General features: G+C 52.6%; 2 protein-coding genes across 3 annotated transcripts in view; one reads left to right on the forward strand and one right to left on the reverse strand.

Moving 5' to 3' along the window:
- The window catches only part of PLXND1 (plexin D1), a 63,086-nt gene extending 49,487 nt beyond the window's left edge, over positions 1 to 13,599 (forward strand). The window contains exons 27-36 of the mRNA XM_015874847.3: positions 782 to 938; positions 1,665 to 1,768; positions 2,732 to 2,795; positions 3,039 to 3,073; positions 4,732 to 4,836; positions 5,634 to 5,797; positions 7,116 to 7,263; positions 9,299 to 9,439; positions 10,273 to 10,347; positions 10,982 to 13,599. Of these exons, the coding sequence (XP_015730333.2) occupies positions 782 to 938; positions 1,665 to 1,768; positions 2,732 to 2,795; positions 3,039 to 3,073; positions 4,732 to 4,836; positions 5,634 to 5,797; positions 7,116 to 7,263; positions 9,299 to 9,439; positions 10,273 to 10,347; positions 10,982 to 11,098 (1,110 nt within the window). The 3' untranslated portion in view covers positions 11,099 to 13,599. The remainder of the gene's footprint in view (positions 1 to 781; positions 939 to 1,664; positions 1,769 to 2,731; positions 2,796 to 3,038; positions 3,074 to 4,731; positions 4,837 to 5,633; positions 5,798 to 7,115; positions 7,264 to 9,298; positions 9,440 to 10,272; positions 10,348 to 10,981) is intronic.
- Positions 13,600 to 15,339: 1,740 nt separating this feature from the next.
- Positions 15,340 to 16,985, reverse strand: H1-8 (H1.8 linker histone). Of its 2 annotated transcripts, none has more exons than XM_085516713.1 (5): positions 16,721 to 16,985; positions 16,234 to 16,517; positions 16,025 to 16,154; positions 15,895 to 15,950; positions 15,340 to 15,796 (listed from the first exon to the last, which is right to left on the reverse strand). In XM_085516713.1, the coding sequence occupies exons 2-5, from the start codon at positions 16,438 to 16,440 to the stop codon at positions 15,470 to 15,472; spliced, it is 720 nt and encodes a 239-aa protein (XP_085372839.1). In that variant the 5' UTR covers positions 16,441 to 16,517; positions 16,721 to 16,985; the 3' UTR covers positions 15,340 to 15,469. The 2 variants fall into 2 exon arrangements, with proteins under 2 accessions (XP_085372839.1, XP_015730358.2); XM_015874872.2 differs by having other exon boundaries at positions 16,656 to 16,745.
- Positions 16,986 to 18,208: the final 1,223 nt, after the last annotated feature.

An 18,208-nucleotide genomic window follows, 5' to 3' on the forward strand; every position in this document is an offset into this window, starting at 1 on the left:
GGGTGTCCTTCCCATGCTCACAGCAGCACTGCTCCTGGGCTCGGCACAGCATCCTGACCACAGCTTGCAGATCAAGTAGCTGGCTGGCTTCAGGACTGCTCTCAAAGCAGAATGGAGGCACAGAGGCCCCTGGTTTCTGTACATCAAGGAGAGCAGGGTGGAGGCAGGGCAGGGGCTGCCTTGGGTCAGCTCTGTGGCATTGGGCCAGGTGGAGCATGTGCAGGGAGGAGGTGCCTGCACCACATTACTCCTTGTGTGGCAGAACTGGCAGAAGCCAGGTGTTCCCAAGGAGTGAGTGGTGTCTGTGGCAGCCCAAAGCCCCTTACAGCTGGCGCAGGTTCCTTCTTTGGCGGGGTACTGGATGCTGGTGGAGGTCAATGCCCACACTTGCTCTTTAGTGGACTCAAAGCTTGTTTACACCGGAGCACTCAGCCCATTGCGTCCGGCAGAGGAGGGCAGTGAGCCCTGGTGGCCCCATCAGCGACTGGTCAGAGCTGAGAAACTGAGGATGTGGTGGCAGTGGGGGCAGACCTGCACTCCTTCCTGCCACAGAGGTGGTCTGTGTGTCAGGGCCCAGGCCCATTAGCAGGGCAGCAGGAGAGCAGGGCACAGCCTTACACCCTCAGGGCTCCATCAATAAATTGAATCTTTCCGTTGCCAAGGAGCATAAATCAGCACTTTTGCTATCAGTAAACTGTAGATGACAGCCTTTGTTCAGCCTGACTTCAGCCCCAGAGCTCTGTGCATCCCTGCCCAACCTTAAAATGGCCTCTGCCCACAGAACCTCAACGTCTCCTTCCAAGGCTGCGGGATGGACTCCCTGAGTGTCAGGGCTATGGACACAGACACACTCAGCCAAGTGAAGGAGAAGATCCTGGAGGCCTTCTGCAAGAATATCCCTTACTCTCAGTGGCCAAGAGTGGAAGACGTCGACCTGGGTAAGGGTGTGCCAGACTGTACCTCTAGATGAGGGAGCTGATGTTGCACACCAGCCCCTGGGGTCTCCTGGAGGGTGCTGGGTGAAGGAGCACTGTTGAGAGGGCAGGATGGAGACAAACTCCTGAGGGTGGTCTTTGGGATTAAGGGATAGGACTGGACCCTGCCGGACAGGAGGGAGATGTCATTAGAAAGAAGCTTTACAAAAGCCTGAGCTGAGCAGAAGGGTGCTTGGATTTTCTCTTTTTGAAGCCTACTGTTAATCCCTGGAGTGGATGTACCCTCTAAAACTATCTTAGGCCTGCACATGGCTTGTTAATGTACCTCTCCATGAGCAGCTATAAATGAACCCATGGACCTCTGTCTAGCCGTGTGGTTTGGTTGTGTCACTTATCTACCCTGTGGCCAACCCCTTTTTGTAGAATTTAAGGATCCAAGCCTGGTGCTGCAAGGAGGAAACCACACTGGCCTCATGTCTGCGTGCCAAGCAGGGCTGATGCTCAGTGCCAGAGGGTGTCCTCATGGAGGGACTGCTAGGCTGGGGCAGCATCATGGCCCCCCTTCTCTCCCTGGTGCCTAGGGCACAACCCCCTGTCCCCAGGCTCTACCCCTCAGGAGCGACCACTGTCCCTTGGTGGCCCCATGTGCAGCCCCACAGTGCCTTGGCTATGGGGTGCTTCCAGAAGCAGCTGCCTGGCTGCCTGCTCACCTCTGCCCTCCCCACACAGAGTGGTTTGCTACCAGCACTGACAGCTACATCCTGCGGGACCTCGATGACACCTCGGTGGTGGAGGACGGCAGGAAGAAGCTCAACACATTGGCACATTACAAGGTAGATCCGTGGGTGCTGCAGACAAGCTCTGCTTCCTCAGAGCCTGCATGGACCCAGGTGTAAGTGGCGGTTCCCCCTCCAAAAACAGGATTACTGGGGCCAAGCAGGAAGGTTGCCATAGCTCCGCAAGAGCTTCTGGGGAATAGACATCTGCCCTGGCGAGGAGCTTTTTAATATTGCAACACACTGAAACTAATTAAACACTCTTCATGCAAAACAAGTTATTACTGACAACAGAAAGAACAGGGGAAAAAAAAAAAAAAGCCTTCAATTTCCAATGGCCTCAGCTGAGCTGATCAGCATCACTGAGCTGTCAGGCCGTGCCCTGCTGCCACTGGAGCTGCTGCTCTCTGCCCTTAGAGTGGGGCTAGGGATGCCACTGGGGATGGAGGCCAAACATGTGGGGCAATGTGGTGAACCAAATTGTTCTCCTGACCAGTTTTCCTTTTAAAACTAAATGAAAGCAGAAAGTTTATTTGGTTTCCCCAGTCTGCCTGGAAGCACAATCCTCACCAGTGTGCAGCAGCGCATGGAAAATCAGAGCTGCGTGCTGATTAGCATTATTATTTGTGCAGCAGTGCCGCTGCTGGCGCCGTGCCCGCTGTGCTGGAGCCCAGCGCAGAACGAAGAGCAGCCCCTGTCCTGCGGGCTCCTGCTCCCCCCTGGGAGAGGCCAAGCAGCGCCTGCACCACTCAGTGCTCCTTCTTCTTCAAGTTACCTGCTGTAGATGTGCCAAAGCTTTATCTTGGATACATGTACTTGCCCAATTCCCATTGGAGTTGAGGGCATCACTGGCGTGTATTTGCACTTTAAAAAAGCCTCTCCCAGCAGGGCAGGGTGCTGCTGCCAGTTCCCATGCTGGGGAGCAGGGGCAGGCTGGTGGCAGGGTGACCGTGGCTGGTATTGGATCGCCAGGGCCAGGAGCTGCCAGGCACTCACTGGTGGCTGCGCTTCCCTCTGCAGATCCCCGAGGGGGCATCCCTGGCCATGAGCCTGTCAGACAAGAAGGACGGCACACTGAACAGAGGTAAGGCCCTTTCCCTGCAGCAGTAGCACCTGCATGTTTCAAGGGTGGCTCTGAGGTGATGCTGAGAATTGGCAGCCATATTCCCCAGGCCCTGCAGTGTGGTGTGATCCCATGCTGAGAAAGGTGCCGAGATCACTGGGAGCAGAAATCAAAGCTGGGCACTAGTGCTTCTTTGGGATAGCAAACACGCATCCTCATGTAGGTGCTTAGACTGAGCTGTTGTATCTCTCTTGTTCTTCACAGTGAAGGATTTGGACACCGAGAAGTACTTCCACTTGGTGAGTACCGTGCTCATCGTGTGGCTGTGGGCATGGCTGTGCTGCATTGTGTGGCGATGGGGCAGTGTCTGGCCACATGCTGCTCCTGGCAGCAGCATGGGGCAACCAGGTGCTTACCTTAGTCTGGTTGTTGTCTCTGTTACAATGCTTGCCCTTACAAAGACTGCCCATTAACAGAGAGAGGGGGCTGCGGCTGTCACTTTGGCACAGGCTGTCCAGAGCTGTGGGTGCACCATCCCTGGAGTTGCCCAAGGTCATGGATAAGGTCATGAGCAGCCTGAGCTGGTAGGGGGCAACCAGAACATGGCAGGGGTGAGGCTGGGGGGGGGCTTAAGATCCCTTACCACCAATCCATTCTTTGATTCTATGGTGCTGAACACAGGGGTCACAGCAAAGAGGAGCTGCCCTGCAGGCAGGTCCATGATGCAGCAGTTGTTGTGACTGGAGATGTCTGAGACCCAGCAGGGCTGGGGCCCACACTCACCTTGGTGGCAGGACCTGACCTGAGTACTGCTGGGGTGAAGGTGGTCGGTGGGGCTGTGTGTGTGTGTGGTGATCTTTCTTCTCACCTGCAGAGAAGTTTCTGAGCTCCCACTTTTTTCAGTGTTTGTACAAAAGAAAAGAAAATCTTTTCATCCTCACTGATGCTGACTTAATTCATCTCCATGGGCCGAAGCATCGGATGTGATGAACAGGCTGGATCAGCAGTTCCCTTCACAAAGGCCCTAATTGGAGCAGAAGGGTTATCTGTAGAAAAGCTTTAGCTCTGTGGAACATAATAAAAAATTAGCAAGACAGGCCAGTAATTGCTGCGGCCCAATCCAGCCATCAGCAGCCAGAGTTCAGCACCATGATCTGAGCGTGGAGCAGCATTGCCAGCAGCATCCCGCGGCCTTGGAGGGATCTCCTCGCAGGAGTTGCTGGCACTCTGCCCCTTCCCAGGGCCAGCAAGATTTATGAGTTCCTGCTTGTGCACTGCTCCAGATTGACAAAGTGCTAAACACTGTTAAAAGCTGTTATGAGAAGAAGTGTTATGGACAACAACAGTATTTTATAGCTTGAGCATTTTTCTCTGCTGAATTTTCCATGCTCAGATGGAGTACACACAATGCACGCACACATATACACAGGGCGAGGAGGGAGAGAGAACAGGAAACCGAATGCTCACATCTGAAACAATGCCAAGATATACTTACATGGCTTGCTAGGTCATCAGTAATTAACTGACCAGCAGAATATTTATTTTTGCTTTTCAAAAGGCCATAGTACGAGCACTGGCTGGTTGTACTTGCATTTTTTCCAAACCTAAGAAAAGCTGCTTTCCACGGAAACCTCCTGCTTTGTTTCTGGGAACCTCAACTGCAGCCACACAGGAGCACTTCACAGAGGCCAGAAAGGCAAACAGGCATCATCTCAGCGAGGCCGATTGTTCCATTCCTTTGTCTAGACTGAGAGACAATGGAGACACCAAAAGAGACAAATATCAGCAGAACTGACCATTAGGAATTACTTTTTAAAGACATGTAAGGCTGAATTTATAACACAGTAAATGGTTTTCAATTGGATTCTATATGCAGCTGAAATTCTATAGTTAAGGAGAGTTCAGTGTGACGCATCCAGGGAGGAGTGTTCTGAACTTGTGTTATGTGTTGCACCAGGTTCTCCCAACTGACGAATCAGTGGAGCATAAGAAGTCCCACAGACAGAGCCATAGGAAGAAAGTCCTGCCAGAGATCTACCTGACCAGGCTGCTCTCTACAAAGGTAGGAGCTGAGGGCACTTTTGCTTACAGCAGGTGGGATTGTTGCTTGCAGTCTGTAGCAAGAAACCTGGTTTAAGGCAGGACTGCTGCAAGGCCAGTCACTCCCAAAGGGCTTTAAGAACCATCTGTCATGAATGTTTGGAGAGGCTCCAGTGGGGCTGCTGGGCTCTGCTGCCTCCTTCATTCCTCTGCTTCCCAGCTCCCCCTGAGGGCAGCACTGCTGCGGGAGCCCCACATGATCTCCCTGAGTGCAGGTCTGGCATCTCCAGCCATGGAAGGATGCTGACCGCCTCAGGGCTCACTGTGCAGATTTAGACCTGAGCCCATCTCCAACAGAGGGATCCTGCTGGGAAGATGAATGGAAGAGGGATGTCTGTGTGGCCTTAATTCAGATTTGAACTTCCCCACTCACTGTGAGTGCTCAGCTCCAGCAGTTGGGCTCCCAGACCATCTTTAGTCCCAGCATGATGCTTCACTGGAGCAGAGATCACAAGCATGGCCAGCAGTCTCCAGGCTTTTTTGTATTTACTGTGCAGAACAATCACAGATGCGAGATCCCAGCAGTACGAAAGAAAATCTCAATGCCAAAAGAAATTAAACCCAAATGCGAGCTAATTATATCACTATGCACAAACAAACCTTTCCCTCCTTGCTCCAGCACCCCCTCCCTCTCGTGGCGTATCCAGCTGGCAGCCAAGTACTTCCCCTGGTGCACATGGTCACAGCCCCTCACGCTGGTTTTCAGGGCTCAGGTGCTGCTGCTTTCTGCAGCCCCCACTGTGTGTGCTTGTCCCACAGGGCACGCTGCAGAAGTTCCTGGATGACTTGTTCAAAGCCATTCTGAGCATCCAAGATGACAAGCCGCCTGTGGCCGTCAAGTATTTCTTTGACTTCCTAGAGGAGCAAGCAGAGAAAAGAGGGATCACAGACCCTGACACCATGCACATCTGGAAGACCAACAGGTTTGGAAGAGTCCTCTTCTTTCCTTCCTTTTTTCGGAAAGGAGCAGCAGCTGCAGAGCCTCGGTGTCCTGCATTAAGCACCAGGCTGCTAAAAGCAGAACCAGTGAGGGCCATGAAAAACAGGGAGGGGTTGAAAGATGAGAGAAAATGTGGGCTGGAGGGCTCTGAACAAGCACAGAGCTAGAAGAGCAGGCACAGGCAAATAAAGGGTGGAAGGAATGGGCACAGTAATACACATAATTAAGGAGAAACAGGAGAGGGAATGGATGGCAGGAGGCAGCAAAAATGTAAGCTGCAAGCACTGAAGAATTTGACGTAGATTCCAAAAGTCGCATCAGATCTTAAAAGCCACACAGACGTTAAAATCCACACCTGGCTCCTTTTCATTTGATTTCCATCTTTCCAGCCCCTGGGTACCCTTCTCCTCACTTCTCTCTGACACCAAGCTGAGGCTGGAGGGTGCTCAGCACCCCAGGAGCTGCTGCTGTGGCAGCATTCTGCCTGGGGTACACAGCACCAGGGGCTGCTGGCAGTGATGCTGAGGGATGTGCTGAGGAATGGCATGGAAGAGCCAGAGTGAGGGGGGACAGAGCAAGGAAGAGAGCAAGGGACTTAAAGCAGAGCAAGGAGGCTGATGGCATCACTGCACTTGTGAGGCTGCAAGGGCAGTAACTCCAGCACAATGTGAAAAGCAAAATCTGATTTGTCTGGGACAGCAGGTGTGCACTGACGTGTGGACTGCAGATCTGCCCAGCCCTCATTACCTTAATTGCCAGTAGAGCAAAGACCTCTACAGATTTTCCTCCCCAGCTGCTGAAGAATGCCAGTAGCCAGGGCAAGCAATGTACCATGTTGCACTGAAGAAACTGGAGAAGTAAATGATGAGAGCAGGAAAAATATATATAACATGTATTTCATGGGGCTAGCCTTACCAAGAAAACCAGAGGATAGGTAGTGTCAGGGAAAACAGAAAAGGAGCTGACACTGTCACTACAAAACTCCATGAGTAAGCTGGATTGGAGAGCCCTCAGAGCAGAAGTGCTCGAGCCCCTCCAGCAGCACGCCCAGCCCACAGCTGCTGGGGGAGTGAGGCAAACTACCCTACTCACCTGGGTAGGGCTGTATGTGGGGCCTGAGCAGGTGCTTGCCCCTCTAGGTAGGCAGGGGAACATGCAGTGCCAGGAGGTGATTAAAGAACAGAACTTTGCTCCTCATCTTTTTTTCCTCTCTTTGATTCACATTCTATCATCACCTTTCTGCATCCCCTCTCTCCCCTGGAAATTCACCCAGTGTTTGTTTCTGGCCTGTTTCCCCGCAGCCTGCCATTGAGGTTTTGGGTCAACATCCTGAAGAACCCCCAGTTCGTCTTTGACATTGACAAGACTGACCACATCGACGCCTGTCTCTCTGTGATCGCCCAGGCCTTCATTGACGCCTGCTCACTGTCCGACCTGCAGCTGGGCAAGGTATGGTCCAGAGGGGACATCGCACCATGGCTCTGGCCAGCGAGACACAAAGCAGCATGTGGGGCTGGGAAGGGGCTGTCAGAGGTTGCCCTAATCCCCTGCAGTGGGCTGTGAGCCATGTGCCTGGTTTCATGCCATTGAGGTCTGAATGTATCTAAGGATGAGTTATCCCTGCTTACTCCTGCTTCGGGCACACACTTGCTGCTTTACCTTGGTTGCTGGCATTTGAAACTTCCTGACAACAGCAGCTTTATAGCAAATGCTGAAAACTGCCCCTCTCCCAGAGCTGGGTGTGTGACGTAAGGGCCCTTGTGGCAAAGGAGGGACACTGCTCAGCACGTCCCCAGGAAGCCCGTCCTGGGAGAGATTAACTCCGGAGGAAGATGTAATGAGCACTGGATTTTTGTTTGTTTGGGTTTGGGACATTTTTTTCAAGAGTTACGAAACACCTCCACTCTGTCCTTGTGGAGCTGCCGGTGAGGGGAAGAGGGGTCAGCAGGAGTCAGACAGCAGATGGAAACATTTTGCAGGAATACAATAGCGTAAGTGAAGGAACCGTTGAGTAATGCAGGGAGAATAAATCCTCAGCAGGAAAGTCAGCCTACATACAAATACTCTAGACCAGGGGATTGTCCAGGCTCTTCCTCTGGATACAGGGTGTCAGCTTCTGATACTGCCAATGTGAGAGCAGATTCACTCTGCACACCTGCAGTGTACAACCAGTTAGTAAAACATTCATCTCTTCCTAATAGAGGGAGGACAAACCAGACACAAATTTGAAAAACAACAGAAAGGAGGCAGCATGGCTTTCCAGCATGGATTTCCAGCATGGGCTTCTGTTGTGTTTCCAAGGGAAAGAAAAAAAAGAAAAAAAGAAATGTTGTAAGCAGGCTCTGTAACTTGGCTCTATTCCTGCAGTGCCTTGTCATTGTGTTTGAAAGTAAACCGCTTTGGGGCTCAGTGCCTATTTCCCCTGCAGCCTTCCCACATATTGCTACAGCAGCTTGCAGTTACCTCTGGCTTCCTTATTTACTGCTTGTGCAGCAGGAGATGCCATATCCACAGCCAGAACCCTGCTGGGCTTGTTTTGTCTGCAGAGCCTTCCTCCCCCACTTCACCTGCCAGCACCAGGGAGCATGTCAGGGCAAGGGGACACATTGATCTCACTCCCCTCCTGTCCCAGAAACTGGGGTTCTTTTCCCTCTTGGTTACAGCACTGGAGTCAGCCAGGTTCATTCCTGGGGTAATGATGTCAGCAGGACAGCACTGCCTCAAGGTTAGAATCATTCATGCTTGTGTTAGCAAAGAGCACAAGTGGGGTTTATGCCTGTGCTGGTACCATGTGGCCAAAAGGTTAAGATTGCTTTGTCCATGCCTACATTAATCAAAAGAAAACTCGCTGTATTTTCTGTTAATTACTTTCCATGCACTCAATATAGGTCAGACAGGCTGAGTTAGCCAATGCAGAATAAATCAAAGCTACATTAAAAATCCAAGAGCAACATATCAACTGACAAAGTTCAGCTTTGTTCTTTGATTTAAATCAAGCTGGCTGCTCAAGAGACCAGAGTGACACATTCAGCAGCCTATCCCTCATTACCACTATCCACACATGGTGCCACAGAGCAGAAGTGGATTATCTAACACAGCAGTGGTACATGCATTTGCAGTGCATTGCCTGCAGCAAACCACCCCCATAACCACACACACTTTTCAGCCTGTCCTTGCTGCAATTATAATGCACTCAGTGAGACCACCATCACTGGCATAGAAGCCAGGCAGGGATTATTACAGGCAGGAGGTGATAACCTGCAGCACCTGACGTGCTCTACATGCACCGCTGCCCCCAGCCATTTGCACCTTGGTGCCATCATACCACACTCCTGTCTGCATAAAGCCAGGCCCACACCTGGTTCCTGAGCCCAGCTGTAGCTGAATGCCCTGTCTGATGGCCAGTGCTTCAGCCAGTCAGAATAAGAGGTTTTCAGTTAGAAATGATAAGACATCTGATCTCGGTATTCTGCCCTCACTCCAGGACTCTCCAACCAATAAACTGCTGTACGCCAAGGAGATCCCAGAGTACAGGAAGATTGTGCAGAGATACTACAAGCAGATCCATGACATGCCACCACTCAGCGAGCAGGAGATGAACGCACACCTGGCCGAGGAGTCACGGGTGAGGCACTGAGCAGTGCTGGGATCAGGGCTGTGCTGGGACGTGGGGCTGTGCTGCTGGGGCAATGGGGCAAGCAGGCTGCATTCATCTCCTGCTTGGATAGGCACTGGAGGGAGCAAACAAGAGAAAGGATATTTTGCCTCAAACTTCTAGACACAAAATTCATCTGACCTAATTCCAAGCATCTTTAATGACTGCCAGAGCTGCAGTAAACATCCACAAATTTGCTTGAAACTAACTAGGCTTTGGCACCACTGGGGAGTTTTAAACAGAATGAAGTGCCAAAGAGCCAGGAATTTGGAAGAGGCTCTGCTGGCCCCTGTGGCCAGATAGCCCCTGTGCTGCCAGCTTTCAGTGCTGGCCCTGAGTCCCAGGCAGCCTGCTGGCAGCGCTCCCTGCCAGCCTGGTACCAGCTCAGGAGCTGGCAGCTGCACTCCGGATCCCAGCCTTGCCAGCAGCGCACAGCAGCTCCCTCACAACAGTCATCTCACTGCAGCAGTTCAGCCTCAGCTGTGGAGTGGGCATGTCCCTGGGTGTTCCTCTGCCCAGCTCTGGTGCTGCCCCATCCTTCACAATGCCTTTGAGCACCGAAGGCTGATCAGGGCTATCAGCTGCAGCCGCTTAAGGCTGACTTTATAAAAACTCAGACTGTTTCTCATGTAACCATATGCAGCTTCCTTAACGAATAAGGCAAAACCCAGCTGCATCAATTCAACAGGAATAAAAATAGCCAGTCTAAATCTTTTAATCTTGCTAATGCCTGCAGATTGGACTTGAACTTGCTTGCTGCATCAGGTTAATGCATCTCCCCTATTTGTTCTGTCTTTTCAAAGAAATACCGGAACGAGTTCAATACAAATGTCGCCATGGCTGAGATATACAAATATGCCAAGAGATATCGCTCCCAGGTAAGCAAGTCTGGCTGTGTTCAGGCCTTGGACTACCTGCAGAGGGAATAGCTGGAGGTGTTTTGTAACCAAGCAATTTGATGCCTTGCAGAAAAGGGATTATTTTTTCTTTGTGTAATCTGCCCATGCACATATGTAATACATGCACACAGGTGCATCCGCTCTCCCATCCCTTGGTTAATAACTTTGTAGAAGCAAAGGCCAGCTCTTCCCAGATGTTTTTAGCAGTGCTTGACTGGGCAAGATTGGAGCAGGGTTGGCCAATGCATAAGACGGCTCCAATCCTCTGATGCTCACAGGAAGCAGAGCACAAGAATGCAGTCCCCAGTAACTTACCATCACTGTGGCCCTGGCTGTGACCCAGCACCCAGCCCACCATGCCCTGTCCCACAGGGACAGCTCTATGCTAGGAAGTTCCCTGCAGGGTTTTCTGTTGTATTTTCTCCCTCTGCCTCAATGTGAGAGAATGGACTCAGCCAAGCCCTGCTGCACCTGGAGGGTGCGGGGCCATGTCCCAGTGCTAGGCTCTCCATCCTGGCTCCAGCCGGGATTGAGGCATCATGAGGCAGGTGGGGGAGCAGGGCTGGCAGACATCCCCATGCTGCCTGCCCCTCACATGCCACCTCTCCTGCAGATCATGGCCGCCCTGGACTCCAACCCCACGACAAAGCGCACCCAGCTCCAGCACAAATTTGAGCAAGTGATTGCACTCATGGAAGACAACATCTACGAGTGCTGCAGCGAAGCCTAGGCTGACTGCAGCCTGGAAAGTGAAACCTAGAGTACACTGATGTAGGGATCCTGCCTTGATCACGGGGACACCTTGGTCCATGTCCATGAGGGTCATTCTCAAACCAGCCTTGTGGCAGTGGTGGGTCTTACCTGCAGCCAGAGAGCTCCCTCACATATCAAGAAGCAACAAGACACCCTTTGTGCAGCTAGAAAACCATCTGGTCAACACTGTGGCACCCATGACTTACTGCTGCAAGCCAGAAATGGAGGTGTGATACCTGTGGCGAGCTCGGTTCATCACCTCTCAGTAATTTGTTCCTGAGCAGCTGGCTCCCCACATCCCTGTCTGCATTCCTCATGGACAAGACCAGGCTGCAAAAGCCATAACAAAAGGGTGGCCTCAGGGAGTAACAAGCAGAGATGGCATCAGAGCAATGGCAGAGTGCTCTCCATTCCACATCACCCCTCTGACATCTGCATTTCTCTGACATCATGGACAATCAGCTGTTCACTATCTGCTGCATTCTGTGTATTTCTGTGCCTTTTAATTTTTGTATTGTATGTGCAAACATAACCACTCCTTCATTTGAGATTTGGGCAACCCAGGAAACTGGGGTGAGTTAAAGCAGTTGTTTCCTATGTAGCTGGGGAATGCTGAAAGCACTTTATCCCCTAACAGTAACAGCTGCTAGCTGGCTGGAAGGAGTGCATTGCACGTTGGTGTGGGAAAGACTGTTCTGCCTTCCCCCAGTTCTCCAGCCTTCATGCAGTGAGCTGCAGTATGCAGTAGGGTAGGCAGATATCCCCTAACAACCCACCGTCCAGCCAGCTGGGCACAGGCATCACATCCACCCGCAAGCAGTGAGCTGCCTCTCACTCCTCTCCCCCATCGTACTGGCTGCATACACAGCTATGGTTCTGCCTTGAGCTCACCTCACCAGAACAGTCCTCTGACAGAGCCACTTGCAGGGCAGAACATCCAGGCACCATCCTTCCTTCCTCTGTCCCACACACTGGTATCTCACCATGATCATCACCTAAAGCAGGTGCTGCAGAGGGCTGTTCCTAAAGCAGCTTGCTTTTCTTGCCTTGAAGCCAGTACACCATGGTTACCACCCAAGAGCAACAAGAGCTTTTATGACATGTTCAGTTTGTCAGTCCTTAAAGGCAAGCAACACATCCTTGCCCCTGTGCCAGCAAGATGCTCTCACTCAGACCAGCCAGCAGAGCAGGTCAGACATCACAAAGTGCAAACAGAGGTAAGAAGCATCACACTCCACACAGCGATGCCAACAGAGTCCCACTGCAGAGACAAAAAAGACTTGTCTAAGACCCAGGAACTCCACTGCTGTCCTGCAGCATCTGCTGGGGCCCATCCCAGTCTGGCATCCACTTCTTCTCTGCTAACAGCTCCTGTTCCACAGCCAGAGCAGCCATGACTGCTCCAGTCTTCTCCAGCATCACTCAGGCCCCTCTTCAGGGGCTGGACCACATGTCTGAAGTCAGCATTCCCATGCAGACAAAGGCAGCCTGTCTGTGAAAGCTAAACCCAGCTGTAGGCACATTTCCAAACTGCCAAATATATATTAAAAAAAAAAAAAAAAGTGACTACCTCACTCCAGGCAATGTCTCAAGGTGAGCCTCCATTACTCATCCAGCTGGCAAGGATGCAATCTGGTCCACCAGACTCCTCCTGGGTGACTTATGCCACAGGCAGGGAGTTACACCCCATTGTTACCAGTAACATCACATCTATCAGAGGATAGAAAACCCAAGTTGTGTATGTGTATATAGATATCTATTTTAAAGCAAATGATAGACTTTATCCAGTATGTTAAAGGGGGTGTGGAGGGGAGGGAAAGAAAAGAGGATTTGTTTGGAGTTTTGGGTTGTTTTTTTTGTTTTATAAGAAAACTATAGGAAAAGTACATACACTGTAGAAGTTTTAATGTCTTTGCTGAGGATGTGGTTTCAGGATAGAAACTAATAATGTAGCTGGGCTACATTTTTATTTTGAAAGTGATTTCACACAAAAAAAAATCTGAATTTTTTTTCTTTAGAAACTGTGAATAGTTGCCATAGATATAGATAGGCCCAGCACAGGGAAGGTGACAGTGAGAAGGACCAGGATAGTAGAGAATGTTGAGCTTGGCTGGAGATGAGGAAAGGGCCATGGAGCAACAGCCCCATGTCATGACAGGAAAAGGGCACGGGTGAGCCACTAGTGAGTGTGGTTTGACTGCAGGTGATGTGACTGGGCCATGTATCGGGGTCTATTGCTTTCTTATTTAATTCTTTTCCAAAGCAGAAAAAAAAAAAGAAACGCTGCAACCATTCTAAAGAGGTAATTTTAAAAGAGCAGAAGCTTGAGGGTTTGTAGTGCTGCCTTGAACCCCTGAGCCCTTTGTAATGTTTTTAAACTTTGGCATGTGTTGTGGGTATAGCGCCCTTACCTGCTGTGTAGTGGAAGTGGCAGACTCTTGGAGAAACCTATCTTTATAATAAAACAAGGTGCTGAAACCCTGTGTAGTGAACTTCCTGCTCCTGGTACACACAGAGCCTGACACTGACAGGTATCTCTTGCCTGAGACATCTTCCTCTCACAGACCGTGCAAATCGCTGCACTCCTCCAGCTTAGGAACGGGGGAGGTGGGCAGCTGTCAGCTCCAGCACACAGCACCACAGCGCTCAAGGCTGGCAGCTCAGCAAGAACCTCCTTCTTCCCCAGTGGGAAAGGTCTTATCCTCTTAAGGCTGCAGCACTTCACCACTCCTGCCTCACACGGCAGGAAGGTCCTACCAGGATCTGACATAAAAGGCAGAACAGCACATGAGGACCTGAACAAACCACAGCCACACCAGCATCACCATGGACCAGCATCACCATGCCAACCCACAGGGCCAGACACCCCTGCACTGCCAGGAGCAGTCTTGGGGGCCAACTATGCCTTCACCCATCAATAGGGCACCCAGTGCCTGCTCTGTGCTGCCACAGCCCTTAAGGCTTCTGGCCTCTGCAGCATGACACCATCCCCAGCCTACAGGGTTCGATAACCACGGCATAGCTGAAATCCTCTCATTTCCACCATCTTCCAGTAAAAGCTGCTCTTCCTGGACACCACAGGGATTTTCCTGCATTAATGCTGATTCTTTATAAAGCTAAATCCAGTCACTTGATAATATGGCCCCTTAAGGAGCCTTATGCTTTAAATTTAGTGCCTGGTGAGAGGACAGCTTCTGCCCTGTTCCACTGCAGGACACTGTGTTGGCAAGCAGACATTTGTGAGTTTGACCGCTGCAGAAGGTGCAGCTGAGCTCTGCCAGGTTCTTGCTGCACTACCGCTGACCCTGGGGAACATGAGTTCAGATTTATTAAAGATGCATCAACGTGGCCAAGGCTGAAGTTTAAAAGTAGTTTGCTCAGCTCTTGCTTAAGCTGCACAGCAAGGCCAGAAGCCTTGGAGGGCATTGGCAAAGCCAGCTGAAGATTAGTTAAATCCTCTTTAGGAAGAGAGTTTTACTTCCACTTACTTTCTCCCACCCAGGAGGACTGACAACCTTTGCATTATCAGACTGACCTTCAGAAGTGCTCTGTTCTGCACAGAGTGGGAGAAATTCAGGCACTTAAAACTATCATGTGAAAGCTTTCATACACTGACCAACACGAGCTAGCAATATAGGCTCTGTGGCGGGTACTGCACACAAACAGATAACAAGAGCACCAACAATCCTACTGTCTGCTGCAAACACCCCAAACTTTTTTTTTCTTTTTTTTTTTTTTTTCCCCTCCCTAAAGCGCTTCTTTCTTCCTCTTTAATATGGATGGAGCATAGGCAGCTCCAGCCACTGCTGTGGACCATGAATGCACCCATCCTTACTGCCCCAGCAATGCTGTAATCTGAGCTCAGCCAGGCATTAGCACAAGGGCAGCATGGAGGGCATGAGGCCAGGCTCATACCCTGCACCAAGGCTGTAGGACTCACAGCCCCATTCTCACAGGACTAGTCAAGTCCGAGCTTCCCAGGGCATGTCACCATCTCGAGTCCCACCGCAGCCCAGAGCCCCCCCAGGCATCACCTTGCACTGGGGCTCCTCACCAGCCTGCATACATGGGGACCCTCAGAGTCACCTCAGCACTGCCTGCAGCAGCCAACAGCTCACTGCCACTCCACAAGTCTGTGTGCCACCCCATCCTACACAGGGCAAGGCTACAGATTCACCCCAGGATCAGGGATGTTGGCATTCAGGGCAGAAGCTGTGCTATTCAGTGAATCATACAGCCTTTATTAGTAGTGGACAAACAGAGTTAACACCTGGGAATTAAAACCAGCTCCTACCCTAAAGCCCAGGCTCAGCTAGGGACAGTGCTGTGCTGCCAAACTCCTGGTCCCCTATGACACCTTCCTGCCAGAAGTTGCCTCCTGTACTTTGACCTTTTTCCCCTGGCCAGCACCCGGAGCTGCCTGAGGCTTCCTTGCCTGGCCTTTAGCGCCCTTCTTCTTCAAGGCAGCTTCCTGGGCCGCCTCAGGCACCTTCCCTTTGCTCTTGGCTGCTGGGGTCTTTTTGGGCCTCTTTGCCCCAGCTCCTGCAGGGCGGTCACCACTGTCCTCTCGCACACCCTTGGCAGCAGGAGCTGCAGGGGGCTGTGACTGTGCTTTGCCTGGGGCCCGGCGGGCCTTCACTCCATCGCTCCTGGGCTTCCTCACCGCTGGTTGGGCCTGGAAGGGACAGGGCATTTCAGGCTGCTGCCATGCCACATCCCACAGCTTGGGTGCAGCGCTGGCATCCCCCGGCCTCCTCAACCAGTTATACTCACATCTGCAGGCTTTGCCCTCGGCTTCTTCACTGCTTTTGGCTTCTCCTTGACAGCCCCTGCAGAAGAGAAGCAGCAGATGAGCACAGGCAGAGCACCTCCCGGTGGTGCACCTCAGCCCTTCCCCCATTACCTTGCCCTCCATCACTCCGCACCGCCGCAGAGGCCCCGGCAGCCCCTTTGAGTCCCATCTTCGGGGCGGTTCCCTCGCCGGGATCCTCCTGGCCCGGCGTCTGCTTCTGCTTCAGCCTCTTGGGAGCGAGCTGGGAGCAGGGCATGGGAGCAGGGCTGTGAGCAGCCGGCAGCGCTCAGCCCCAACCCCGCTCCAGCCGCCCCACTCACCTTGAAGCGCCCCGTGGCCCCCAGTGCGGAGGAGTTCTGGGGTCTCACCAGGACGCCGCGGCTCAGCCCGGTGGCCAGCGCCCGCTTCAGCAGGTACTTGATGCGCACCGGGTCCACCGCGGGGTACTTGGTCAAGATGAAGCGCTTAATGGCGACCACCGAGGCGCCCTTCTTCCCATCCTGCGCCTGCAGCGCCTCGAGCACCATGTGCAGCGTGGAGGGATGGCGGTTCCGCCGGCTCCGGGCGAGCGGGCTGGAGAGTCGGTCAGCTCCGGCGGCTTCAGCTGCGAGATACAGAAGGGGAAGAGTGAGAAGGCGCTCCCAGCCCAAAGGCTGCAGCCCTCAATATCCGAGCAGCGTCACCGCGCTCCTTCCCAGCAAAGGTAACCGCGGTGCCCATGCCCGCATCCTGCAGCCCCGACCTGGTTGGGGCTCCATGGCAGCACAGCTCGCAGACACCAACCAGGCACAGCAGCCCTGGGCTCACCTCAGCTATTTATCTGATTCCGCACGGTAACGGCGAGGGCCGGTTGGGCAGATGCTGATTGCCGGGTCCCCGCCGCAGCGGATACAGGTGAGTCCGAGCGCTCCTGCCCAATTGTTTGCGAGGGGCTGAAAGGAGAAGGAGCGCTCTGAGCAGGTGGTTGGAAGAGGGGCGGAGGCAGAGCGGCAGCCCCAGGCACGTGCTGTGACCACTCTGAGCGCCGCTCCGCTCGTGCACTGTGCTCGGGAGGAGCCCCTGCAGCAGCCCCAGGTGTGCTCACACCTTGCCGTGCTCGAGGGGCAGCGCTCCCAGCCACACGTGTGTGCGGCCATGTGCGCCTCTGCAGGGCCAGCACTGCGGCATTGGTGCCGTAGGGCTCAGCGCGGATGGCGGAGCCGCATCGCCGAGCGGTCACTGAGCACCGTGCGGCTCTGCGGGGCAGCAACAAACACCCAACCTTCCTCCTCTTCCCTCCAAAAGCAGCCCTAGGATTTGAAGTACATGAATCAGACATCAGCCTAAACACTGAATTATTCATAAGCCGCTAATCTTCAGATTTCACTGAATATGCAGAAGTATTGATAAAAAAAATAATGAGAGAATTGTACTTGCAAATTGCTCTTTATTAAAGATTTAACTTGCATGGGTTCTGTATGTTCCTTATTAGACCTCGCAAAGCTGCATAGGATTAGAAATCAGAGAGGATAATAATGTACAAAAATAGTTTCAAATGTTGATAACTCCGAAGAGCAAGAAAAACATCTTATTTGTATAACCGAGCTAAAAATAAAATTGAAGAACACTGCTACAATTGCAATATGCCATCTTGTAGTGCCTGGAACATATGCTGGTGTCTCTGCACCATATGCTCCCATGTCTTGCCTGCTCTAACACAGAGGAAGCTCAGCAATGCACAAATTTGTCCTCAAAAGCGTGAGCACCGGCCAAAGCTTCCTACGTGGGCTGACACTGAGCTGGGCTGCAGCTGACAGGGAGGGTCTGCGGATGGCTGGGAGGTAAGGGGCTGCATCCTGGTGGGGGCAGCGAGTGGGGCTGCTGAGGGGCCGACGCCGGGAGCACAGTGTGGTGCTGGATGGATGGAGAGCACGCCTTGCTCTTCCCAAGCACACCCAGCCATAGCAGAGCACAGCTGTGCCATGCTGTGCCGCCTGCTCACGACTGGGATCTGCATCATCAGCTCTGCAGCACAGAGGGCACATGTGTGCCAAAACCCACCCGTTATCCCAGAGCTGTTGTGGTGCCCTTCTGAGGTGCTGGGGCAGGGCCAAGCACGGGGCTCTGAGCAGCGGGCATCTGGTGGTGCTCAGTCTGTCCCAGCACAACCCCCTGCCCTGGCCCAGCAGCTGCTGATGGCTGCCAGCCTCTGTCTGCAGCAGTGGAGCCGTGAGGGGCCCAGCCTCTGCCCCACTGAGGCCCTCAGGTTGGGGTGAGGGAGGTGGCAATGGCTCCGCTGTGCCCAGGCTTTGCAGG

The sequence above is a fragment of the Coturnix japonica genome, chromosome 15 (genome assembly GCF_054131305.1).
Source record: "Coturnix japonica strain WE chromosome 15, WE-NBRP24, whole genome shotgun sequence".
Taxonomy (NCBI): Eukaryota; Metazoa; Chordata; class Aves; order Galliformes; family Phasianidae; genus Coturnix; species Coturnix japonica.

Bases quoted from the DNA above. Each gene is read 5' to 3' on its own strand.
- H1-8 (XM_015874872.2), bottom strand. The intron at 15,951-16,024 runs GTAATGGGGGAA...TCTCTTCTGCAG, and splicing joins GCGGAGTGATGGAGGGCAAG to GGGCTGTCAAGGAGAAGCCA. The intron at 15,797-15,894 runs GTGAGTATAACT...TGTCCCTTCCAG, and splicing joins CGAGGGCAAAGCCTGCAGAT to GCCCAACCAGCGGTGAGGAA.